The sequence below is a fragment of the Astyanax mexicanus genome, chromosome 8, assembly GCF_023375975.1.
Source record: "Astyanax mexicanus isolate ESR-SI-001 chromosome 8, AstMex3_surface, whole genome shotgun sequence".
NCBI classification, from domain to species: Eukaryota; Metazoa; Chordata; class Actinopteri; order Characiformes; family Acestrorhamphidae; genus Astyanax; species Astyanax mexicanus.
In genome coordinates, this window is record NC_064415.1 from 58668348 (window position 1) to 58695402 (window position 27055).

At 39.3% G+C, this 27055-nt stretch overlaps 1 protein-coding gene across 5 annotated transcripts in view; it reads right to left on the reverse strand.

Moving 5' to 3' along the window:
- astn1 (astrotactin 1) overlaps window positions 1-27055 on the reverse strand; it is a 249095-nt gene that overhangs the window by 6230 nt on the left and 215810 nt on the right. For all 5 annotated transcript variants that reach the window (XM_022677737.2, XM_022677738.2, XM_022677736.2 and 2 more), the window contains 6 exons: window positions 23860-24128; window positions 22529-22662; window positions 22081-22232; window positions 8149-8281; window positions 3359-3459; window positions 2526-2709 (listed from right to left, as the gene is read on the reverse strand). In XM_022677737.2, coding sequence (XP_022533458.2) covers window positions 2526-2709; window positions 3359-3459; window positions 8149-8281; window positions 22081-22232; window positions 22529-22662; window positions 23860-24128 — 973 coding nt within the window. The remainder of the gene's footprint in view (window positions 1-2525; window positions 2710-3358; window positions 3460-8148; window positions 8282-22080; window positions 22233-22528; window positions 22663-23859; window positions 24129-27055) is intronic.

A 27055-nucleotide genomic window follows, 5' to 3' on the forward strand; every position in this document is an offset into this window, starting at 1 on the left:
CCCCTCTCTCCTCCCTCTCTCCACTTCTCTCTTTTTCTCTACCTCTCACAGCTCTTCTCTATCTTTCTCTCGCACTACCTCTACCTCTCCCTCTCTCTCTCTAAACCACTCTCTCTGTACATCTACCTCTCTCTCTCTACCTCTCGCAATCTTTTTCTCTGTCTCTTCAATTTCAATTTTCTATTTAAAGTACTTTAACCAATAATAAAGGCATAAACATTGGCTTTATGCATCTTATGCATCTTAGCTAAATGACAATACAGTAAATTAAATAATAAAATATGTATAAACTGTTAGCCACTAATGCTAATGCTGCTGCACCCAGCCTTAGTGAAAATGTGGAAATCTAAGCCTACTGTAAATAAATGGAATCGCTTTACTCACCCAGCGCTCGTAAAATTACAGTTTTTCTTTACTAAACTAAACTTAGCTTAGCTTTACAGGGCTCGCTAAATTAGATACATTTTTAAAAAACATGGCAACACCCCTGTTCCTTACTAGTGTCGCATAATAGGGTACACAATCCCTTTATGAAAATCATATTAAAACAGTAATCAGATTAATTTGACTGTCCTCCCAGCCTTGTACCCAATCAGGTGATTGGTTATTGTAATTTGCTCCAAAAGCAGCTATTTTTATTTGTCACACTTACAATGTCAGTTATAGTTTTAGTTATTTGTTGGAGATGTGTTGCTGCATCAAGTTCTAAATGAATTCATGTTTTTCATAAAATGGTTAAATGTTAATGTTCTATTGTAAATAAAATACGTATTTATTGGATTTAAATTCACACAGCGTCCTCTAAGGTGAGCTGGTTTATGATGTTGATCAGAGCGGTGTGTTCAGAGCTCCTCAGCAGCAGAACGATTAGCGAATAGAGCTGATTAAAAATAACCTTTTAATTCGTGCCGAGGCTACAGGTCTCCGTCTCCAAACTCCGTAATTGAATTCACCTGCATCTACTGTGCATCTCCATGGAAAAGTGTTTTATACCGAACACATGGCTCTGTTTATAAAACCTTCAGCTCTGATTCTGGATCAGCTGGCCCGGGTTCCGGCGCTGTTTTGCGGTCGGGCTGAAGCTGTGCGGGTCATTATTAAACGAGGCCTAATCAGACTGATTGTGTTTAATGTGAACTTAACACAATATAAGCGTTTAATCACAAGCCCGTCTTTACAGCTTTAATATCATAATTTCTGTTTATAACACAATTAAATCCACACAGAAGAGGTGAGATGAATGGAAAGGAGAAGTTGGGTCGGGTCTCCAAACAGCCGTAAACTTCATTGAAACGATCAAATTTCATTGTGATATGGAAACAGTAAAATAAACTGCACACAGTGTGGTGCTTCTTTCTCAAGCTTTTCTTCAGTTTTCTCTAGAAACAGTGCAAAACAGGACAAGATAAGAGAAGAGAGGAGAAGATTGTGGCTCTGGTGCGCTTCTTAACTGGAGAATATTCCATTTATTAAAACTGCAAAAAAAATTTTCATCACATTATCTACACATTTTAGGTGACACTAGTAAGGAACAGGGTTGTCGCAATGTTTCCCTTCTAATTCAGCAGGTCAGCACCACAGCAACCGTCTACCAACACCACAGCAACCACCTACCAGCACCCGTCTAATTGCGTTTCTTTAAACTACACTAGAAACTACACTGGCTTACGTTGTTTGTGCTTTTTGTGTAGGACAGTTTTCGTAAAAAACTTTTGAGGGCAACCACCTACCAACACCACAGCAACCACCTACCAACACCACAGCAACCACCTACCAACACCACAGCAACCACCTACCAACACCACAGCAACCACCTACCAACACCACAGCAACCACCTACTAACACCACAGCAACCACCTACCAACACCACAGCAACCACCTACTAACACCACAGCAACCACCTACCAACACCACAGCAACCACCTACTAACATCACAGCAACCACCTACCAACACCACAGCAACCACCTACCAACACCACAGCAACCACCTACTAACACCACAGCAACCACCTACCAACACCACAGCAACCACCTACTAACACCACAGCAACCACCTACCAACACCACAGCAACCACCTACCAACACCACAGCAACCACCTACCAACACCACAGCAACCACCTACCAACACCACAGCAACCACCTACCAACACCACAGCAACCACCTACCAACACCAGTTTTCACTGTTGTTCTTTGTATTTGTGTTGTTATTTTTTTTACCTTTTGTATATTAACTTCTTGTTTCTTTGCTTTGCCAAAAGTTGGTAATTGCAATTCATGTCAATAAAGCTACTTTAAATTGAAAAAATTGAGAGTGATATAGAGAGACAGAGAGCAGTTTATTTATAACCATTAATAAACTCCTTTATGAACTATTTATAAACCTTTTATAAAGGAACCTTATTTTAAAGTGGTACTAAAATATTTTTGTATCTCTAATAAAGTGGATATTCTCCAGTCAACAAGTGCTGAAAAGAATCAAACAGAGACAGACAGTCAGACAGGGAGAGAGACAGGTCAGACCTGGGTCCGAGTTCGTCCTCACAGCGCCAGGTGAATTCTCCGAAGCTCTCGTATCTCAGGTTGTAGTGGTAGAGGACGCGGTGCAGCGTGGGAGATCCCAGGTCCATCAGCGTGTTGTAGGCCGTCTGCTGCTCCTTCCCACTCGTGTAGCCGTTAAACAGGTTATAGATTTTATCTGCTATTTCTAAAATAAAAATAAATAACCCAAACACAACACATCGTAGATCAGTTATCCTGAATTAAACGTGTGAATCATGAGTTTTTAGAGCTTTATTTATTGTTATTTGTTGGTAAAACTCACCCTGAGATAAAAGCGTCAGATGTTTTAGGGTATTTAGTGAGGAACAGAGTGAACCGCTAGAATAAGCTGTTTTTGATTCATGCTGTTTCTACTAAAAGTGACTCCTGGAGCTCCTGGAGCAGGAGGCTATTTTTTATTTTACTAAAAACAGTAAAAAAAGAAGAACCCTGATGTGATGATAATTAGGGGTGGGTGATATAATGTAATTACACAATATTTCAGGGTATAATATATCGTTCACCATATTCAAAAATGTTGCCCTATGTTGCTCTATGAGTTCTACCATTATCAGCCGGTAATGTACTCTAACTGACCGAAGGTCTCCATGTATTACTCCGCCACATACAGGTAGCCTAGCAACCAACGATGCAGCGCTTACAAACCAAACAGCACAGCTACAAACAAACAGAGCAGCAATGGAACTATTTTAACTGGTGAAGTTTTTATTTTATAACCAAACAGATCCTATTTTCTCCTCCTGAGGGCAGGATGATTACCAGGCTTAAGAGAATTCATAAATGATGAAAATTACCCTGTGCTTTCACATCATCCACTGCAGGACAGGGGGTCTTGATGGTGACCTCGCTGGGGCTGGAGCGCCGGCCTGTGTTATCCACCGCCCACAGTCTGAACCTGCAGCAAAAACACAAATATAAATTCAATATATTCAAGCATTGCATTGTTTTGGGTTTAATGCATTTTTATGTATTGTGGTTGTTTTCTTCGTAACGAGGATTTAAAATCGCTAGCAGTCATTCTCAGCTAGGCAGCTACATAGGTCCCATAGCTCTCAAGGTTTTTGACTAGGTCATGATGCTTCTCCATCAGCAGCCGGAGTCTGAGAGAGAAAGTTATAAAGTTCTATAAACTACAGACAACATTTCTCCCAAATTCAAAATAAAAATATTGTCATGAAGTCATTTAAAGCATTATTTTTTTTTGCAGAAAATTTGAAATTGCTGAAATAACAAAAAAAGAAAGATGCAGAGCTTTCAGATCTCAAAAAATGCAAAGAAAACAAGTTCATATTCATAAAGTTTTTTAGAGTTCAGAAATAATCAATATTTGGTGAAGTAAACCTGGTTGGTTTTTAATCACATTTTTTTTTTTCATGCATCTTGGCATCATGTTCTCCTCCACCAGTCTTACACACTGCTTTTGGATAACTTTAATCCATCTTCCTCTTGATTTTTTCCAGAGGTTTTCAATTTTATAGTGGTGCCTCAATTTTTCTTCAGGGATAGGAGGAAAAGTAAAGAACTAAAAACTAAAAAACTATATTAGAAATGGCTCTAAATCTCGTGAGTTTCAGGTTTATCTCTGTAGATGAGAGATAAGAGACGGCTGAGGGTCACTAATTGCTTTGGTACGTCTTCAGTGCCCACAGTGCCCGCAGTGCCCACTGTTTCAGTACAGATAAGATAAACGGTGAAGCTTCTGCAGGATCTGACCTTCATCCAGTCGGTTCTACACCAGCTAATCAGTCAGTTCTCCCAGAGGTCGTCCCACAGGCTGTTTGTTACATAAAGCTGAATTATATCTCCATCTAGTGGATGACATCATAAACAACCACCACCTCTGATGTCACAGTGGAGGGATGGCGTGACACCACAGGTATTTTCAGCATGAGGAGCATGAGGAATATGTTCCTCACTGATTCCTGCCTGAGTTACTACTGGAGAGAAGAATCCTACTGCAAAATAAATCTTTATTATTCATTATAGATCTAAAGAACTGCTTCTGATCTACAGGATACAGATCTTTATATTTTTATTTGATCTTTTACTCAATTCCTATTCTGTACCCAGTCTGCACGTTAAGGCTGTTTAATTTATGAAGCAGTAAATGAATACATGTGTTTTTATTACCTATAACAGTGCTTATATTAAACTATTTGGAAATACACAATATTTAAAGGAATCATGGATGAAGAAAAGGTTGAGAAATGTTCTTTAGATGTTCTTTTAACTTAAAAAAAAAACAACAAAATATGTAAATTTCTCCTGCAGGTCCACACTCAAACATTCATACTGTAATTATCATTTTATTTTAGTGAGCTGTGTGTTTGCGTGTGTGTATATATTGTGTGTAGATTGTTCATATGAATGTGTGTGTATATAGTGTGTGTGTGTATGCTGTATAGTGTGTATATATATATATATATTGTGTGTGTTTATATATTGTTTGTTATCTTTACCTTTGCTCTCAGCTACATTATTTATTTTCGATATTTAACAATATTTCTATTTTACCCTTAACATAAAAAAATATGCAATAATCAAAAGTTAATTGCTATTTATTTGTTATTATTGTCTATTGTCTTGATATGACAATGCAACTGTTTCTCTCAGTCATTTTTAGGACAGTATTTCCTCTAAACGTGCAGAATTACAGTGACGTCTCTAAATGTGATATTTATTCAGTGATCTGCTGGATCAGACAGAAGCTGTGAGCGCTCGGCTCCCCCGCGCACAAACCTCGTATCCTTTCATGAGCTCTTCCTTCGGTCCAGCCTTCAGAAACACATTGTTCTTTCAGGATCTGCTTCTGTTTTCACCATTAAGCACCGCCTTTATACCCGTTCCAGAGCATCAACCACTTCCCCAGCTGTCCTACAGCATCTCCACCCCCCCCACAGCCACCCCATCCACCTCATCCACCCCCCGACCGAGCCAAACCAACCCCACCTTCTCTCTACTGCATGTAGAGTAGTGAACACCCTGAACTCACCACAGTTCACTGTGAAACAGGGCATCTCACCATAACGATGATATAATCACAATACTGTTTACGATTCTACGATACACGATTTAATAGTAAATATTTCTCAAAATACTTTCATCTTTATTTATATATTATTATATATTTAGTAATCTATGTACTACCCTATTCTTACTATACAGTGCTATACTACTCTATACTTACTGTTTAGCGTTATTTTACCCTTTACTACTTTATACTTACTATACTACCCTATACTACCCCATACCTACTATACTACACTATACTGCCTGTACACCCTATACTATCATATACTACCATATACCTACTATACATCCCTATACTTCCCACACTACCCTGTACACCCTATACTACTCTATACTACCATATACTGCCTGTACACCATATACTACATATACTACCATATACCTACTATACATCCCTATACTCCCTATACTAACCTAAACCTACTATACATCCCTATACTTCCTATACTACCCTATACTTACTATACATCCCTATACTCCCTATACTACCATATACCTACTATACAGCCCTATATTACCCCATACCTACTATACAGCCATATACTACCTATACATCCCTAGAATACCTTATACTACTCTCCCCTATCACTAGTGATGCTCCCCAGGACCAGGAGGGTTAAGAAGACCAGCACATGCCTCCTCATCCAGCACATGTGAAGTCAGACTCCGCCTCTTTTTCAACCTTTTGGCCGAGTAGCATCACAGCAGCGCTAACGCTCGGAGGAAAGCGCAGCAACTCGGTTCTGATACATCAGCTCACAGACGCAGCCTTGTGCTGATCCACATCACCCTAGGAGTGATGAGGGGAAAGAGAGAGCGCCATCTACTGTACTGTACCCACCCAGAGAGAGAGAGCAAGAGAGAGGCAGTTGATGGCAAGTTGCATCAGTGGGATTCGAACCCACTCAGCGATCTCCCTACCATCATCATAGTGGCAGCATCTATGTTTCAATAAAAAAATACTGATCATATTTGACGCCAAGTATTGATAACATACTGCAAACGAAAACGAAAGAATACATAACAAATACATAAGTACATACACTGATGATTTTTGGGGAAATTAAAGGATTTTACGTACACCCTATAGTGTGAAAATATGGTTATTAATTTCTATATTAATATTTTATCCTCACCACTAAAGGTTTATGGGTAATGGACTGGAAGTCGTCCAGGTCATTTTGTTGGACATTAAAAATAAATAAGACACCTTCAGATGATCTCATGATCACAGCACTACAGCAGAGATAATGCTGTAGATTCCTGCAGATATCAGAGCACAGTTACACATTCACTCAGATCCAAAACCCAGATCAGATGCACATGGAGAAAACTCTGATCTGAGCTTCAGTTTTCAGCACAGATCTGGTTCTGTGAACTGTAAACACTCAGTGATTGGACTTCTGCGAACGCCACTTTGTGAGAATCTCAGTAATAGAAATTCCTCTGAGGGGAAACGTCAGACCCGCACAACATCTTCTGATTCAGACCTTTTACCAAAAGAGCAATTTGTAGCGTCCAGCTTTTCCTCATTACCAAGCAAAAGCTCGAAACGAACAGAAACTTTCAGACCAACATTTCCCAATCCAGGTCATACAGTGCACCACCATTTATATTATATATATATATATATATATATATATATATATATATATATATATATATATGAAGAGAGCACAAAGAGAGTTTCTCTTTAATCAGTTTCTCTGATTTTTCTATTTATAGGTTTATGTTTGAGTAAAATGAACATTGTTGTTTTATTCTATAAACTACAGACAACAGTTTTTTTCATGCATCTTGGCATCATGTTCTCCTCCTCCACCAGTCTTACACACTGCTTTTGGATAACTTTATGCTGCTTTACTCCTGGTGTAAAAATTCAAGCAGTTCAGTTTGGTGGTTTGATGGCTTGTGATCATCCATCTTCCTTTTGATTACAAAATATTTCAGAGGTTTTTAAATTTGGTAAAATCAAAGAAACTCATCATTTTTAAGGGATCTCCTATTTTTTCCCAGAGCTGTATATACACACGTGGACAGAATTGTTGGTACTCCTCGGTTAGTAAAATAAAAACCCACAATGTTCCCAGAAATAACTTGAATCTGACAAAAGTAATGATAAATAACAATGCTACAAAAATGAACAAATGAAAATCCGACATTTGTGCTGCCCAGTGTCAGAAAGGTTGGTCTCAGTTGCAGGTCATGGGTCTTGCAACAGGACAATGACCCAAAACACACAGTTAAAAACAAGAATTGGACAATTCTGAAATCTGGGTAGATTAATATCCAGCGCTTGTTTGACGTCAAAAGAAAATGTTTTTTTCAAAAATCACAGTTTTGTTTTACTTAACTTAAACCTGCTGAATTAGAAGGAAAACACGGCGACACCCCTGTTCCTTACTAGTGTCGCATAGTGCGCCTCATAATTTGGAGCGCCTTATAGTGCGAAAAATATGCTATGTCAAATATTTATTTTACATTTAAAAACCTGAATTAAAAAGACGTGTTTGGTTCCAGACAGTTTTCATTACTTGTCTCTGGTTGAACTCACATGTAGGTGGTGTCGGGCTCCAGGCAGCGTATGATCATGGAAATGGAGACGAAGGGATCGGGGATGTCCCCCAGCATCACACAGGGAGACTTTGCCCCGGACAGGATGTCATCCACAAAGCTCAGCATCGTCTCTGAAAGGAGACAAAACAGAGATTAAAGAGCTAATGTTTAAGAAAAGACGTTCAGACAGGAAGATTTCAGTATGAATTAGTTGATTTTAAGGTAGGATTGATGGCATGAGGCCACTGTCTGTTTGCTGTGCTTAGGACACGCTTAGGTAAGCACGGTGAGTAATGCCTGTTTCCAGCGGTTGGCTGACACAGGGCTCTATATTTTACCTGAATTCTCCCTCCACAGGTCAATGAGTTTACGCTCACCAACACAGACAGCGCACGGATTCCTCTAATCCTGAAAAAGACACGTAGCCTCATATTTTAAACCTTTCTTCTGCTAAAACAAACTTTTTTCTCACTTCTTCCCCTCTTATTATTCGATTCGTATGCAAAACCAAAGAAACAGAATCAACAATAAATAGAAATAAACAGAACAGTAAATAAAATAACATTGCTGTTGCCATAATAAATGAGTTTCCTCTGCTGTTTCTTGGACACGTCCAGGTAGCTGCGCCGTTAAAATAGCAATCCACCAAAGTCAGAGCGCACCTTATTCTACTCTTAAAGAGAATGATGAGCTCTTAAAGTTTAATATTTCACGTTTCGCCCAAAATTTACCACACCAATGATGACTTTTTATCAATAAAGAGAACTAGTACATGAATTTTGTGTGATTTAAGCCGCGCAAGCTGTACTTTTCTTGTCGTTACGATAGCAAAGACACACTGACACGTGCTAAATCAAGCTGCACGGTGCACGGCAAGATGCTTGCCTAAAGATTGCTGAACTAAAGCAGTGCCCTGAGTGTGTGTATGTGTGTTTCTAGGTGTGTGTGTTGAGGTGAGTTGTGTTTGCTCAGCTGGCTGGTCTGCGTCACGGGGCCGGCGGAGGTGGAGGCGGGGGTGGAGGGGAAAGCCCTCCTGTGGACTGCGGGAAGCTTCAGAAGGTGGTGGAGGTCTCTTCTCCACAGGCTGCTGAAAACAGGAAGCCGGGTGGCAGAATAAACGCGGGAGAGGAAACAGACGAGCGCGTGTCCACCGGCCGTCACCGACCGCGTGTTTACCGTACCGGTGCCCCACGTGACCCGACGCTAATGAAACGTGGCAGTGTGAGGAACTGCTGCACCTCCAGCTGAACTCCATCATCATCTGCTCACGCTGGTACACTGATCCATTCATAAACACCTGCTAAACCCTCCCAGAAACAACCAGCCGAGAGAGAGAGAGAGAGAGAGAGAGAGAGAGAGAGAGAGCGCCTTCACCACATAATAACCAGCTCAGAATCAGATTACTATCTGATTAATCAATCAGCCATCTAAACTGCATAATCCAATTTTAAGTGTAGTGTTTAGTGTGTTCAGACTGCAGCCAAACTGGATTTCTTTCTCAAATCAGATCTGTTGAGTGAGCACATTAGATTTGTGCATCCTGACATCACATGCGTATCTGATGTGTGTTGCTGTGGTATCTGTAAAGGTTGCTGTGGTATCTGTGCGGGTTAACGGTTGCAAAACAAATATCTGATTGTCCGACTCATAATGCTAAAGGTTTACGTAAAGGTGATGAACTATTTCTACAAACAGTAAAAGAAAATGTGTTTGGTTTGACTTTTAATGTTTAGAGGTTACTAAACTAGAATTATCAAAACAGCTGGTGTAAAACCACCACGGTGCACCGTTCAGTTTTTTTTTCATGCATCTTGTCATCATGTTCTCCTCCTCCACCAGTCTTACACACTGCTTTTGGATAACTTTATGCTGCTTTACACTTCTGGTGCAAAAATAAAAAATTAAGCTTATGATTATCCATCTTCCTCTTGATTATGTTCCAGAGTTTTTTTTAATTTGGTTTTTATTTATTTTTTACATTTTTTTCAGAGCTGTATAACTGTATAACTTCAGGTCTGCACGAGGTTATTGAACAGTATGACCTCAGCGTAATAAACTCAGCCGCGGGGGAATATACTGTAACACGCTTCCAACGTCTCCTCTGCGAGGCTCGGCCGGAGTGTGGCGTGATGAATTCCTCTAACGCGTGAACAATCCTCTCTCCTCTCTCCAGCATCAAACACCAACACGAACCTGCAGCATGGCAGCGCCCTCAACCCATCTGACAAACGGTGAAGTGAGAGTAATAAGAGGATGAAGGAGAGGAGAGGTGTTCTCCAGACGTTCCTCATCTGAGAAGCTAATTAATCAAAATCCCTCCTCGCCCGAGACGCGTCCAAACTCTCGTCTGATACACCAACAATCTCTTTATAAATCTAACCACTGGCCTCCGCGAGTTTACAAGTAGAACAGGAATCTGGCAAATGTGGCTGGATTTATGAGCTTCATCAGATTCCAACTTCAGAGCCCCATTTTTCACTAGTGAATACTTCAGATGGCGGAATGACACCAGGGTGCCCTCTGCAGAACTCTGCTCCCACGAGTCCCGACCCACCCCGACCCATCCGTCCGTCTGCACTCACTGCATCCATCTCCTTATTGATTTCTGAGTTTTCACTTCTTTTCCACGCCGCTCTCGCGCCGCGACTCTCCGTGAGCGAGTAAGAGCTTGGCAGCGCGAGAGTGTTCTTAAAATACTTAAAACATCACATCATAGAGAGATGTGCTTTAATATTAAATTAGAAAATGAAGCGTGTATTTGATGTCTGTATCGACACAGACAATGTTACTTTGTAAAAAATGAGCATTTTTTTTATATTTAAATCATATTTAAATCATATCTCACAATGCTGTCAGGATTTATGATGTCAATGCTGGCAGTAATAATAAATATGCAGCAATGCTTTCACTGGGCTCCTGGAGAGGAAGGACTGGACCTGGGGGAGATTTTACAAAAACAGGGTGGCTCAAAGAGGTCTTCAAAGGTCTTTAGAGGTCTTTAGATGTTCATGGACCAATAGGAATGGCTGTTCTCAAGCTGTTCTTTCACTGGATTGGCTAGACGTTGGGCTTTGTTGGGTTTGGTCTCTTGGTTTCTTTGGTTTTCTTTGGTTTACACTGCACCTTATAGTGCGAAAAATAAAGTACTTTAAATACAATACAATTGTTTTATACAACATTTAATTCTCACACAAATGTAGACACTCACACACACGCAGGGTGAGGTCAGGTTATGCAGTGCACTGTGGGATTACATGCTGCAGAATCATTTAGTGTTATACAGTAATTGCCGTTACGGGTGTCAGATAGAGAGCTGAACTAACAGCACCTCCACCCACCGAACCCAGACCATAATAATATCAACTCAACTTCAACTCAGAGCCTGTTCTAAACGCCACGTCCAACAATAACAGCACTTAGTCCCTCCGTTATTATTCTTACCTTCAGATCCTCGGCGCTCTGATGTAATGTACACATTCTTGGACGGCCATGAAACAGAAACAGCCAACAAACATTCCTCCTCGAAACTCCTCAAAACTCAAATCGCCTCAAAACTCCTTAAAACTCCTCAAAACTCAAATCGCCTCAAAACTCCTTAAAACTCCTCAAAACTCCTCAAAACTCCTTAAAACTCCTTAAAACTCCTTAAAACTCCTCATAACTCTCAAAACTCTTCAAAACTTCTCAAAACTCTCAAAACTCCTCAAAACTCTCAAAACTCCTCATAACTCTCAAAACTCTCAAAACGCCTCAAAACTCTCAAAACGCCTCAAAACTCTCAAAACGCCTCAAAACTCTCAAAACTCTCAAAACTCCTCATAACTCTCAAAACTCCTCATAACTCTCAAAACTCTCAAAACGCCTCAAAACTCTCAAAACGCCTCAAAACTCTCAAAACTCCTCAAAACTCTCAAAACTCCTCATAACTCTCAAAACTCCTCATAACTCTCAAAACGCCTCAAAACTCTCAAAACGCCTCAAAACTTCTCAAAACTCCTCAAAACTCTTTAAAACTCCTCAAAACTCCTCAAAACTCCACAAAACTCCTCAAAACTCCTCAAAACTCTTCAAAACTCTTCAAAACTCTTCAAAACTCCTCAAAACTCCTCAAAACTCTTCAAAACTCTTCAAAACTCTTCAAAACTCCTCAAAACTCTTCAAAACTCTTCAAAACTCCTCAAAACTCCTCAAAACTCCTCAAAACTCCTCAAAACTCTTTAAAACTCCTCAAAACTCCTCAAAACTTTCAAAACTCCTCATAACTCCTCAAAACTCTTCAAAACTCTTCAAAACTTCTCAAAACTCCTCAAAACTCCTCAAAACTCCTCAAAACTCTTTAAAACTCCTCAAAACTCTCAAAACTCCTCATAACTCTCAAAACTCTTCAAAACTCTTCAAAACTCTTCAAAACTCTTCAAAACTCTTCAAAACTCTTCAAAACTCCTCAAAACTCCTCAAAACTCTCAAAACTCCTCATAACTCTCAAAACTCTCAAAACTCTTCAAAACTCTTCAAAACTCCTCAAAACTCCTCAAAACTCTCAAAACTCTTCATAACTCTCAAAACTCTCAAAACTCTCAAAACTTCTCAAAACTCTTCAAAACTCTTCAAAACTTCTCAAAACTCCTCAAAACTCCTCAAAACTCCTCAAAACTCTTTAAAACTCCTCAAAACTCCTCAAAACTCTTCAAAACTTCTCAAAACTCCTCAAAACTCCTCATAACTCCTCAAAACTCTTCAAAACTCTTCAAAACTTCTCAAAACTCCTTAAAACTCCTCAAAACTCTCAAAACTCCTCATAACTCTCAAAACTCTCAAAACTTCTCAAAACTCCTCATAACTCCTCAAAACTCCTCAAAACTCCTCAAAACTCCTCAAAACTCTCAAAACTCCTCAAAACTCCTCAAAACTCCTCAAAACTCCTCAAAACTTCTCAAAACTCCTCAAAACTCTTCATAACTCCTCAAAACTCTCAAAACTTCTCAAAACTCCTCAAAACTTCTCAAAACTTCTCAAAACTTCTCAAAACTCCTCAAAACTTCTCAAAACTCCTCAAAACTCCTCAAAACTCTTCAAAATTCTCAAAACTCCTCAAAACTCCTCAAAACTCCTCAAAACTCTCAAAACTCCTCAAAACTCTCAAAACTCTTTAAAACTCCTCAAAACTCTCAAAACTTCTCAAAACTCTTTAAAACTCCTCAAAACTCCTCAAAACTTCTCAAAACTCTCAAAACTCCTCAAAACTCTCAAAACTCCTCAAAACTCCTCAAAACTCCTCAAAACTCCTCAAAACTCTCAAAACTCTTTAAAACTCCTCAAAACTCTCAAAACTCTTTAAAACTCTCAAAACTCCTCAAAACTTTCAAAACTCCTCAAAACTCTCAAAACTCCTCAAAACTCCTCAAAATTCCTCAAAACTTCTCAAAACTCCTCAAAACTCCTCAAAACTCCTCAAAACTCCTCAAAACTCTCAAAACTCTTTAAAACTCCTCAAAACTCCTCAAAACTCCTCAAAACTCCTCAAAACTCTCAAAACTCCTCAAAACTCCTCAAAACTCCTCAAAACTTCTCAAAACTCCTCAAAACTCTTCAAAATTCTCAAAACTCCTCAAAACTCCTCAAAACTCTTTAAAACTCCTCAAAACTTCTCAAAACTCCTCAAAACTCCTCAAAACTCTCAAAACTCCTCAAAACTCTCAAAACTCTTTAAAACTCCTCAAAACATCTCAAAACTCTCAAAACTCCTCAAAACTTCTCAAAACTCCTCTAAACTCTTTAAAACACCTCAAAACTCCTCAAAACTAAATAGAGCAGTGCGCAATCTGAAATAAAAAAAATCTAAATTTCATATAATATTTTGATATATATTTCATATATATATTTTTTTATAGGGCAGTGGGCAATCTAATGCTATTTTGCATCTTGTTTGTTTTTGCTGTTTCTTCTTTATATAAAAATCTTTTATATGCTATTTTCCAAATGTTTGTAAATTCTATTTTTTGGATTCTTTGTAGTTTATTTTAGTTAAATCACATTTTTTTAATTGTTTGTGAAAACAGAGAGGATTGCACCTTCATTTTGTTCATATACTAACAAATAAAGCTATTCTATTCTTACAGGAGGAGAATCGTTGCCTCTGCAGACACCAGTAAAGGCTTTAGTTCTTTTGTTCTTCTTCTTCTTCTTCTTAAACAGGTACACATTTCATCCTGAACTCCAAAATTCCAAACACATCACAGGAGCACCTCCCCGTCCAAAACGCTGGGAATTTTACCAGTTCCATTAAAGCAGCAGCTCTGTGGTACCAGCAGGCTTGGCAGCAGCGAATAACATCTGGCCCTCTTTGTCTACTTTGATGAACAAAAGGCAAGAAATGAATAACAACAGTTTGTAGTGTATCAGATTTTGGCGCTCCTTCACAAAAAATGATTAACAGATTTGATCTCCCACATGGAAAGAGAGTCTTTTTCAGGGGAAAAGAGGATATAAAACGCTAATTATAGCCGGGGGGGGGGGGGGGGGGGGGAGGTGTCAGCTCTAAGTGGATCTTATTTGAGCGAGAGTGAAGAGAACACGCTGATCCGCTCTCACTTTTTCACGCGAAGAGCTTTTCGTACGGATGCTACAATCGTGATCTACGTCACAGCGCCGTTGAGCCATCAGTTTTATATCAGCTCTGATTAAACCTGATCAGACTGTGATAAATGGTGTTTCCTGAACGTCTGAGAGAACTTCACACTCCTCTCAGAAACGCAGGTGATAACGTTTACATCCTCAAAAGATCTGAAGGTGAACGAGAGGCGCAGGAAACGCAGGACTTATTCACCTCACGTGTCTCCAGACGGACAAATAATCTCACCGCACGGAAACGCAGACGTTAACGCAGAGCTCCACCCACCACGCGCTCACAAACTCACATTAACTCCTTACAGAGTTACAGAGTTACGTAGCTACACCACACCACACACAAACTGTAGAAAATAAAATTCACAAACTCACTAGACTGTACAAACTTTACTCAAAACACAGCCAATATTTATATTCACTCGATACAGCACTCTACACCCGTTAACCAACTATCAAAAGAGGTTATCACCCTTATATTTCCTGCTCCGACCACCCAACACCAACCAACACCACCCAAACACCAGCAAACACCACAAAATCTATCCAAAATCACACAAATCCACCCAACAGCACCACCCGAAACCAGTCAACACCACCCAAAACCAAACAATATATACTCAATGGACAATGTGAGTCATCGCCAATATAACCATACTCATAAACTGAAAAAAAAAACATTAACATTAACCATTCTCTCCCCAGAAACACTCTCAGAACCAATCAGAAACACAGATTCAGAATCTCAGAACCTAGACTCTCAGAACAAATCAGAAACACTGATTCAGACTCTCAGAACCAATCAGAAATTATTTAGTGTATGATTAGTGAAGAGAGCTAGGACTGCTATTAGATTATTAAGAACTGCTGTATGATTATTAAGGACGGCTGTATGATGAGCTAAGACTGCTGTATGATTATCAAGGTCTGCTGTATGATTATTAAGGACAGCTGTATGATTATCAAGGACAGCTGTATGATTATTAAGGATGGCTGTGTGATGAGCTAGAACTGCTGTATGATGAGCTAGAACTGCTGTATGATGAGCTAGAACTGCTGTATGATTAGTTAGAACTGCTGTATGATGAGCTAGAACTGCTGTATGATGAGCTAGAACTGCTGTATGATGAGCTAGGACTACTGGATGATTAGTTAGAACTGCTATATGACTATAGTGAGGACTGATGTTTGATGAAATACAACTGCTGTATGATTATCAAGGACTGCTGTATGATGAGCTATGACAGCTGTGTAGTTAGTGGGGACTTCTATATGATTCAGTAGGCCTGCTGAATGATTTGTTAAGACTGCTGTATGATTATCAAGGTTTGCTGTATAATTATTAATGGTTTTGCTGTATGATGATCTGGGTTGATGGGTTATGCCCATGTTTGTAGGCATGGTAGATGTGTGCCTGTTCTGTTTTTTATTTTTTATACGTCTGGACATTTGCTTTGAGTCTACAAACACATGCTTGTTGTGCATGACTACCACACACACACACACACACACACACACACACACACACAGGTGTATAACAAAGCGCCGCTGCTGCCGTGCTGCACCTGCTCTGGCTGGAACACCTGACCCGGAGAGCAGACACTGAGCTCATCCATCCGGTCAGCAGCAGCTCAGCAGAGACATTCCTCAGCAGTGAAGCCGTGTCTTCCAGACGCTCGGGTGACCCCGCCCCTCCCCCCGTACACACACACACACACACTCCGCTCACGGTTTTCAGAAGCCCGGTTCTCTGTCGGCTCCCGCCGGGTCCCGCGACGTTAGCCCCGAGCGAGAGGCGGCGGGGCGCGGCTAATCTGTTTACAGGTCGGGTGTCGCACCCCAGTGACCTCTGGGTAATCCCGGCGTTCGCGGGGGATCACAGGCTCGGCGTGGGGCCGGCGGGGGGAGCTGTTTGTTTTCACAGCGTTCTTCAGGCTTGGCTGCGAGACTAAACGCAGACTTCCCATTCTCACGGCTTTCACATCTGCAGTCAACAAGCGCGAGAGCGTGCTGTGATATCACGTTATGGGCCTGAATCTGATTAAGAGCCGGATTAGAGCGCAAGCACTGGCTGTGAGACAGGCGGAGTTGATATGACCATAAAATCACTATCACAGTATATATCAGGGTACTTTTGCAATAATCCCTGGTGAATAAGGACACTTTATTGCATTTAAAACACACGTACATGCATGCATGTAAATATACTAGCAGTACTTACTGAAAATATATGCAATAAAATGCATTAATATTCTCAGACTTCTTCAGATGCTTGTAGACTTCAATTTATTACTTATAACTTCAACCCGATTTACCTCAGCCAATTGTGCCACCCATTTAGCTCCAACTGAGCTAGCTGATTATCCTCCTCTATCACTAGTGATGCCACAACACCAGACGCCTCCTCCGACTCATGTGAAGCCAGACTTTTTGCTCTCTCAGAGCTCCGACAGCTCATGGCAAGCTACATGACTGGGATTCGAACCAGCGATCTCCCGATCATAGTAGCAGCGCCCTGGTAACCTGAGTAAATATAAAAAGCAGCTCGTCATTCTCTTTAAGAGTAGAACAAGGTGAGCTCTGTCTTTGGTGGATTGCTATTGTAACGGTGCAGCTACCTGGACGTGTTCAACAAACTCTTCTCAGCAGAGGAAACTGAGCTGCTGGTTGACGCTGTGAAGGAGCTCCAGCAGCTCATTTACGGGAACAGCAATGTTATTTTATTTACTATTCTGTTTATTGTTGATGTAAAAGTTGGGTTTGTGCTGCTGTGTGTTCATGTGTGTGTAATAAGTGGGGGTGTACGCTCGGCTCGGCACGGCGCCTGTGTTACCGAGATAGCGATGAACGTCTGACTGTTGGCGTCTGTCTAGGTTGTATTCAGTCAGTGGAGCTCCTGTGTTTTCTGTTACCAAGATAAACAAGATAAAACTCCAGAAATGTACCTGAACACACCTCATTTCCAGAACACCACGCCCATCAGTGTAGATATATTCAGAAGCTCTGCTGCTGTTTAAACCAGGCAGGAGGAAAATAGGAGTGAAAATCTACTGTTGGTGGGGTGTAAGATAGCAATATATTGTGAACGGTTCGGTATTGCACACTGTTACTGTGAGAGACACTGGCGTCTGCTCTCCTTGTGTGAGATATTAATTAATTTGTTCTTCGTTAGCGCTGCAGCAGCTTCTAAGCAGAAAGAAGAACATTTCCACTGTGATTCTGTGTTGAGACTCTTAAAGCCCAATCCAAATCTTTTCCAAATGCTCTACATTTGAATTGACATGTGCTCCTATTAGCCGCCGCCTGTCAGGAAAATCCCTCAGAAACACAAACAACAAGATGAACACGCCGTAACGAGCTGAAGAGCGGTTTAGAGACGCTCGGATGCAGCAGGCCGGGGTCGCGCTGCGTTTCCTGACTGCGGAGAACTCGTAAGAGCCGGGCGGCCTCGTGAACACAGCGCGAGAATCCCCCGGAGAATCCCTCATATGGTTCTCATGAGCGAACAGAAACAGGATAAGCTTCTATAATCAGTTCTCCAACGTCTCGCTGACGGACTCTCCTCAGCAGCTTCCAGTAAACGCCATGAAGACGCTGTTGAGAATAAACAGAGCGGCGTATAAACGTCTGCGGAGGGGAATTAGAGGGAATAAAAGAATCACAGAATCGTTCTGCAATTAAAGAATACAGACTCACGCACAGCCGGACCGCTGCGCTTTCATTCATCATGTTTCACAATCCCACATTCGGGCTGTTTAACATGATGTTCTTTTGGTCTTCACAGCCCCGACATGTCTGAGCTCCAACTTGGAGCCGTCGATCCAGAGCGGGGAGGGGGAAGCAATAAACATGCCTCTAAAGTCGGCAAGACAGATAGACAAAAGGCGAACGCGGCGCGAGAGCAGCGCGAGAGCCAGATACAGAAAAGCCAAGGCCTCACAGGTTCAAAAGAGACCACGGCCATGTTCTGAAGGTCTAACATCACTGTATCTGAGGGCGTTTTTTTTATACCAGCACTGTTTGGTTTTGGTTAAATCGGACTCTGGTTGGTTTGTACTCTTTAATGCGGTTTGATTGATCAGGTGTGAAAACAGTAATCACACTCGGATTCAGTTTAAAAGAACCGGATCAAGACCTGCTTTTGGTCCCAATTGAACTCTGGAGTAGGGGTGGGCGATATGGCTCTAAAATAATATCACAATATTTCATGGTATTTTCGCGATAACGATATTCTTGGCGATATAACGAAAAACTGAATTATTTCAAGAATACTCTACTGCAACAAAATTAATATTAAATGTTCTTATTGCATATGGTATGATATGGCACACCCTTAACTGAGATTTTAAAAAATACAAGAAATAAATCAGTAACATTAATTTGTAACGTTATGATAATAATAATAATAATAATAATAATAATAATAATAATAATAATAATAATAATAATGCACTCCAAAATATCTCCATATATCCAGGATTAAAGTAAAATAAATGATACTGGACAGATATAATCTGTATCTAGTAGAAATATAATATAATGGGAAATGAGAACAGTGTGAATTTTTATTTTTGAAAAAACAGTAAAACAAAAAGTAGAACCCTGATAATTAGGGGTGGGTGGGTGATATGCCACCATATTTCAGGGTATAATATCGTACACGATATTACATTTTTTAGCCGATATTATCGCGTACGATACGATATGGCACACCCCTACTCTGAAGCTCTGGTTCTCTTGTGGTGAGAACGTGATCCGGTCTCGATCCAACTCAGATATCAAATATACTACATTTATTTGAGCTAAACTGCTGATAAGACGCAGTTTAATCTGGTATATATTAGCCAGATAACGCTAAATAGTTACCACAGCTATCAACCAGTTTGTACCATTTTAGTTTACCTGAAGAGCTTAAATGGCCAAAATAAACAAAAAAAGTATCATATCATGATACGATACCATATCTTCACACTGTTCACCTCTAATCAGGGTTGTTTTGGTATTTTAGTGGTTCTTTCCCGCTGAGCTGGTCTCTACAGAAGCTGGGCGGCGTCTGGCTCCGGGTTCAGGCTGCAGGCAGGAACAGGGTGTTGGTATTGAGAAGAAAAGCCTGGGATTTAACGTCTCCGTCCCTCATCTGAAGGTTATTTAACACACTGAGCCGAACCCGAAATCAGTACCACACCTCCTGTTCCTGCCCTTCACACGCTCTGAGGTGGTCTCTCACTTTACTGAGCTCTGAGTTCTGAGTTCTGCAGAACGTCTCCTGCTGGAGCTTAAAAACAGGGATCAGATGTTCGGATAAAAAGGTTAAAAAGGGGGAAAAACGCTGTAAATCTCTGCTAAAGTTAAATAATCACGACTTGATCATAGACTTGAGGAGCACTGCTGAGGTAAATGTATGATTACAATACAAAAGAACAGTCCAGGGTACATTTGTCACTTGAGTTACGCTACTGTGCTAAACGTAATTATTAGAACAGCACTGCTGAAGTAAAGTTATGATTATAGTAGTACTACTGAGATAAAATGCATGACTAAAATAGCACTGCTGAGGTAAATGTATGTTTATAATAGCCCTACTGAGGTGAATTCATTAAGAGAAGACCCCCTGACCGGGTCACCAGGGCTTGTTTCAGCCCCAGCAGGTCTTCACCCTGATCCGGACCGGCTCTGCTGGGGGGCGGGGGTCTCCGGCTGGACGGGGTCTGATGTTTCCTCTGGTTATTTTGCTCCTGGCTGTTTCCTCATTGATTGGCTGGAGCTTCCAGCTGAGACGTGTTCAGCCGACTGTGATAAACCCTGCTGAGATCCACCATCACTGCGTCCCCTCCACCTCTCAGACCCTGAAAAACTGATCTCAGACCTGAGACACGTCCATCCTGATGAGTTCAGAGTGAGATATCTCTGAGCTCAGTGCAGAATTCACTCCCAGACCAGAGAGAGAGAGACGCCTCTTACAACTATACACCAGTTTTTATGGTGTTTTGATAGTTAAATGCAGATTTATTCAGCTAAAAAGAACAAATATTTTATAGGAGACGCTCACAAATGCCAGATACATATACGCATTTATAAAAAAATATATATATAACCCATCATAGCCATGTTTATTATGCATTATGAATTTCTGTGTTAATAACTTGTTATACATCAATACAAAAAACTCACCTTCAAAAAAACGCTGTTATATATTTTTGAATCGCTCATTAATTATTCTTGTCATGAATATATTAAAATATTAGTTATACTCACTGTTATAATGTGTTATAGCAGGTCTTTGTGCGCTCCAAGTAAAGAGACAGACTTTCATCGTGAGACTATATTAATAAATAATGATAGATATAAACACAACTTATAATGATTTATGTATTTTTAATAAATGTGTATAGTCATGTTTATAATGCCATTTGCATGCATTATAATATGTTATGAATGCTGTTGTAATATAGTGTAATAGAGACGACATTCATAAAAAAAGTGTTACCATAATCTCCTTTATAAACCGTTTATAAACTCTTTATAAGGGTTTTTTACTTATTTAAAGTGCTCCTTAAAAAACATTTCCTAATAAATCTTAAATATGAGAATATATTAATAATAAACAGCATCATAAATCAGATCTGAACTCCGGCGTTCGGCTGCAGATATTAAACTCTACAGTGTTTCGCTGGTATTGAGCACAATCTAGTGGTCAGAGCAAATAAATACAAGACAGCACTTCCAGAACATTATGACCACCCTATTCCCCCACACACACACACACACACACATATATATATATATATATATATATATATATATATATTCCTTAATTCATCTGCTGAAATTAGCCTTTGTTTTATTTATTTATTTTTATATTATTTTTCCACCTTAAATTACGCAGCCTCTGCTGTCTGTCGGACGATTTAAGGTGGAATAGGAATTTTAGCTAAATTCTGTTAATATTTGCATCTCATTTTAAACAGAGCTGGTATATTTTATGGAAAAAAAAAATACATAAATGAAAAGATTTGTTAAATTATGGTCAAAACAGGTAACTTATGTAAGAAATGTTTGTTTATATATTTGTTTTTTCCACGCTCAGCTCTAATACTATTATACTATTGTAAAATTCTCTAACAGACATGTGACATGCCCCCTTTTTTCCCTTTTTTATGTTGTTTTTTTGTTATAATCGATTGTTTTCTAAAAAATGTATGAAGATGTTCTAAGAGACAAAATCTCTTAAAAAAAAAAATAAAGAAAAGAAAGAAGAATGATATGCATTATTTATAAATATATATATATATATAAAATGATTTACCTGTTTCTACTTTGGTGTGATCGGTCCTCTCCGTCACTTTCTCCTGACTGATGAGATAATCGACGATGCGCACTCCGATCGGCGGCTCGGCGTGATTCCACTCCACGATCACTAGTGAGCTGCTCGGCTCGTACAAGTGCGACAACTTCAGCCTGAGATCAGACCATAAAAACACAGATCATCCAGGTTTTAACCATAATACACTAAAATCTAAACGCTATTTAATCAACAAAAATATAAAATCTAAATTAAATCAGAGCAGAAACACACAGTGAAACACTGCAGCTCTAACAGCAGCTTCTGCTGATCATCTTTTATAGGAGAATAAATTAATTTAATGTTTGTATTAAAACAACATTAGACACGTTACAGGACATTACAGGACATTCACAGAACATTAACTCGGGAAAACTCGTCCACATTAAGTATCTGGGGACGCGGGTCTCACGTGGGCTGGGGGAGCGGGGCGCACGTGGGCAGGCCGTCGGCACCGAAGGCACTGGAGTCACAGCGACACCAGTCATCGATTACATCTCCTCTCCCCGAACACCACAGCACGCTCATCATCGCCTCCTGCAGAGCCTGCAGATATACCACAGCAACACTACAATACCTGAGAGCGCCGTCACCTTCATTTACAAAACACCCAGCTTCCTGAGTTCACAGGTCATTTGAGGTTTTTTTTCTTTTACCTTTTTATTTATTTCATTTATTTTGTGTTTTTATTTGTTTTATTACTGGTTTTACTTTTGGCCTTTTGACTTTTTATTGATTTTTTTTTGTCATTTTATTTTTATTATTTTTATTTATTAATTTTTTTTTTTATTTATTTAATTTTCTGTTTTTACCTTTTAACTATTTTATTTATTTTATTAATTTCATCCTTTTTTCATTTGTCATATTGGTTTAACTTTAGGCTTTTTACCTTTTTATTTATTTTATTTCGTCTTTTTATTTTTTTATACTTTTCAAAGTTTATTTTAGTCTTTTTATTTATCTAATTTTCTGTTTTTACCTTTTAGCCTTTTTATTGGTTTTATTTCGTCTTTTTATTTTTTTTGTACTTTTTAATTTTTTTTTTTGTTTTTCTATCTAATTTTCTGATTTTACCTTTTAGCCTTTTTATTTATTTTTTTGACCTTCTATTTATCTATAAATTTTTGGGTTTTACCTTGTAGTATTTTTATTTATTGTATTTATTTTGCATTTTAAATAATCTAATTTTTTGTTTTTTAGTCTTTTCATTTATTTTATTAATTTCATCCTTTTTATTTGGTATATTATTGGTTTTACTTTTGACCTTTTACCTTTTCATTTTGTCCTTTTATTTTTGATGCTTTATTATTTATTTTAGTTCTATCATTTACCTTTTTTTGATCATTTTGGTGTTATTTTATCTACAGTAGAGCATCTGAAGTGATGTCCTAAATAAAGTCCTGTTAGTTTTGGTTTCACACTGCAGTTTAGTGCATCTGACAGACTCCTGCTGCTGATGGAGAAAAAGCATAAGATACTGCTCTCTCTCTGACTCTGGCCGCTGATACGATATATTATGAAAAAGATCAGATTTTGGCCAATTTAATCTGCTGTGTGAACGTAGCCTAAGTAGCTGATTTCAGCAGAATGTGATATGGTTCATCTCACATTTTTTTTCTTTCTTTCCCTGCTTTAAAAGTTCTATACGAACCTAGAAAAAATATATATAGTTATATAAACAGGTCATATATTGTAATATATCTCTGCGTGTGTGCTGCTGTTTGTGTAATGCAGCTCTCTGACCTGGTAGGTCTCGTTGTTGTTGACGAGTTCGTACAGCGGAGCAGCTTTAGTGACCTGCAGCAGCACAGGCTCGGCCGGCCGCGGGGGCCCAGGGCTCATGTGGCAGAGGTGGCAGGAGAGCGGGCACTGCCCCTGACTGCTGCAGTCCATACGCACCCCCGCCGCCATGCGCTTGGCCCCCGAGTCCAGCAGGCTGGCGATGTAGGCGGGGTAGGTGAGCGTCCGCGGCTCCTTCTCCCGCTCCTCAGACTCGTCCGACGGGGAGTTACCTGCAGAGACAACACAGAGACACAGAGAGAGATTACAAACTAAAGAACGTTAATGATTATTGTAACGTTAATGACCACCGTAACACTAATGATGCGCGTAACGTTAATGACCACTTCAACGTTAATGACTACCATAACGTTAATGACGACTGTAACGTTAATGACCACTGTAACGTTAATGACTACCGTAACGTTAATGACTACCGTAACGTTAATGACCACTGTAACGTTAAGGACTGTAACCTTAATAGTGATCATAACATTAACTGTTCTAACATTAATGATGACTGTAACGTTAATGATGACTGTAAAAGTTAATGATGACTGTAAAGTTAATGATGACTTCATCATTAATGATGACTGTATCGTTAATGACGATTGTAACAGTAATGATGACCACAACATTAACGATTCTAACGTTAATAATGACTGTATCGTTAATGATGAATGTAACATTAATGATGACTGTAATGTTTATGATGACTGTATCGTTAATGACGATTGTAACATTAATGATGACTGTAACATTAATGATGACTGTAACATTAATGATGACTGCAACGTTAATGACGACTGTAACATTAATGACGATTTTAACGTTAATGATAACTGTAAAGTTAATGATGAGTGTAACATTAATGATGACTGTAACCTAAATGACGACTGTATCGTTAATGACGATTGTAACATTAATGATGACTGTAATGTTAATGACAACTTTAACGTTAATGATGACTGCAACGTTAATGACGACTGTAACGTTAATGACGATTTTAACGTTAATGATAACTGTAAAGTTAATGATGAGTGTAACATTAATGACGGTGTGGCGTAACGCCACGCTCTCCTCCATCATTAATCACACCCGCGCCAGACTCTATAAACCACTACACAGACCAGCAGATCATCACATAACAATCACAGAACATCACAGAATTTCATATAATATAACAAGTCAGGTGATATTTTTTGATGTTCTGTGATATTCCGTGATGTTCTGTGATGGTTAGGTGATGATCTGCTGGTCTGTGTAGTGGTTTATAGAGTCTGGCGCGGGTGTGATTAATGATGGAGGAGAGCGCGGCGTTACGCCACACCGTCGGCTCTGATTTAAACTCTAATTGCCGGATGCTGAGAGGAGAGAGAGAAGCTTAAAGAAGAGTAAAGAAAGGATTTAGAGATGTAGTAAATAAGGAGGGATTTTAGACGGGTTAGTGATCAGAAGGTCACGGGGATTCAGAAAGCCAAAAGAAGTTTCATTAAATTAGATTTCTGATGTAGATTAAGGGCGTATTACTGATATTAGCCAAGACTGTGTTTTAATTACCGAACCACAGACACAGAAACAGAAAAGTGGGGCAAGAGAGTCAAAGAGAGAGAGAGAGAGAGAGAGAGAGAGAGAGAGAGAGAGAGATACAGAGATAGCTTTTCCAATAAGAATATATTGTAAAGTTCTGAGTTCCTAAATTAAATGAGAGTTTAAATAGAAGAAATAAACGCTAGTGTAGCTCCATATTCCACACATTTTGCGATACACAAAAAGCCTGTGTTTTAATTAGACATGGAAATAGAAAAGTGAGGCGAGCAAGTAAAAGACAGAGAGAGAGAGAGAAAGAAAGAGAGAAATTATATTGATGTCGTTATTACTATTGTTATTACTGTTGCTACTATAGTCATTATTTTTAATTTATGTTTATGAAAATATAAACAGAGAGAAACATATATTGGTACCACTTTATAATAACCTTTATAAGCGTTTATAAATGGTTTACAATTAGTTTATTAATGGTTACTTATTAGATTGTAAATGCCTTAAAAATGATCATTAATAATCAGTTATAACACATACTGAGAAAGGGCAACAATGACCTGTTGTTTACCAAATAGTGAACCCATAGCCATCTATACTGTTGCCCTTTCTATGTATGTGTTATAACTGATTATTAATGCTAATTAGTAACCATTAATAAACTAATTGTAACCCATTTATAAACCCTTTATAAAGGTAGTCTAATTTTAAAGTGGTACATATATATATATATATATATATATATATATATATATATATATATAGAGAGAGAGAGAGAGAGAGAGAGATGGATAGATATATACATTTCTCTCTATCTATTTCTCTCTCTCTCTCTCTCTATATATATATATATATATATAAAGAGAGAGAGAGAGAGAGAGAGTAACGAGAGAGTGAGAGAGTGAGAGTGAGTGCTACAGACTCTCCAGATTGTGTCAGTTTGGTGTGACAGATTTTTTTCTGCTGAAGGTTTAGATTAAACTGGGGGATCCGGGAAACAACAAGCATTAGATTATCCTGCTGATTTGTATAAGAACGAGGGAGAAATGCGAGGTTTTTACACTCCTCTCAGAGAGGAGGAATCCTGCTGGATTGTTTCTGGGGGATTTGCAGACGTCCCTGCTCGCCAATTATCCAGCGTAACGGAGGTGAAGAGTCTGATAAACCCCCTCCTCCAGCTCCGGCCTGCAGGGGGCACTGTGAGCACGCCAGAGGAACTGCCAGATCAGCCAGAAACGAAGATCACCACACCACGGCACATTACTGCACTACTGCATTACTGCATTACTGCACTACTGCATCCCTCAGAAAAAAACAATCTGAGAGTGTGATTCAGTAAGAGGATCATCAGCACCAGCTTCTCCTCCACTTATCTGACCAGAGGAGAACCAATCAGAGCAGCTCCTCTATAATCCACTGTACTGTACTATACTGTAACACACAATACGTTAGGTTTCCTTTAAGACCTTTAAAATATAGCTCATACACACTAAAGAAAAATAGGAACAGATTTGTATTTAAAAGAGTATAAAGCTTGTTTTAATCACAGTTATTTTTTTATACATCTTGGCATCATATTCTCTTCCTCCACCAGTCTTACACACTGCTTTTGGATAAC